General features: G+C 49.1%; 1 protein-coding gene across 1 annotated transcript in view; it reads left to right on the top strand.

The window, feature by feature from the left end:
* CSUI_011049 (cytoplasmic protein) overlaps positions 1-345 on the top strand; it is a gene marked incomplete at its 3' end in the record, with an annotated part of 1,698 nt that extends 1,353 nt beyond the window's left edge. The window contains exon 2 of the mRNA XM_068071150.1: positions 125-345. Within this exon, the coding sequence (XP_067916874.1) occupies positions 125-345 (221 nt within the window). The remainder of the gene's footprint in view (positions 1-124) is intronic.
* Between the last annotated feature and the right edge of the window lie 46 nt (positions 346-391).

The raw sequence follows: 391 nt of genomic DNA, 5'->3' as shown, positions 1-391 counted from the left end.
ATACATACGTGCAAACAGCTATTCATACATATACCTAGGCACACAGATACATCATAGGGAAGAAACTCCGTCAAACCTCGCCTGGAGTGCGTGTTGTATGAGCTGTTCTTTTATGTCACCCCAGTAAGCCTGTACGCGGTGCGTGGAAATGAGGCAACAGAGCTCTTAATGTCCGCGTCCCTCTTCTTCGAAGACGAAGGAGAGAGTGTCCTCGTTGTCCGTGGAGTTTCAGAAGATGACAGTGCAACAGAGAAAGACTTTCGATTTCCCTGTACACAAATTCGCCGCGTTCGACATCACCAGCCTGAGATGTTTCAGTGGATGCTCTCTAAGGGAAGAGGGGGAGGTAAGAGACTCGGCCATCTGAGACACTTGCTCTTATCGATTGCCC

The sequence above is a fragment of the Cystoisospora suis genome (genome assembly GCF_002600585.1).
Source record: "Cystoisospora suis strain Wien I chromosome Unknown contig_9441, whole genome shotgun sequence".
Taxonomy (NCBI): Eukaryota; Apicomplexa; class Conoidasida; order Eucoccidiorida; family Sarcocystidae; genus Cystoisospora; species Cystoisospora suis.
Note: the sequence above shows the minus strand (reverse complement) of the source record. Positions and strands in the feature narration are given on the sequence as shown.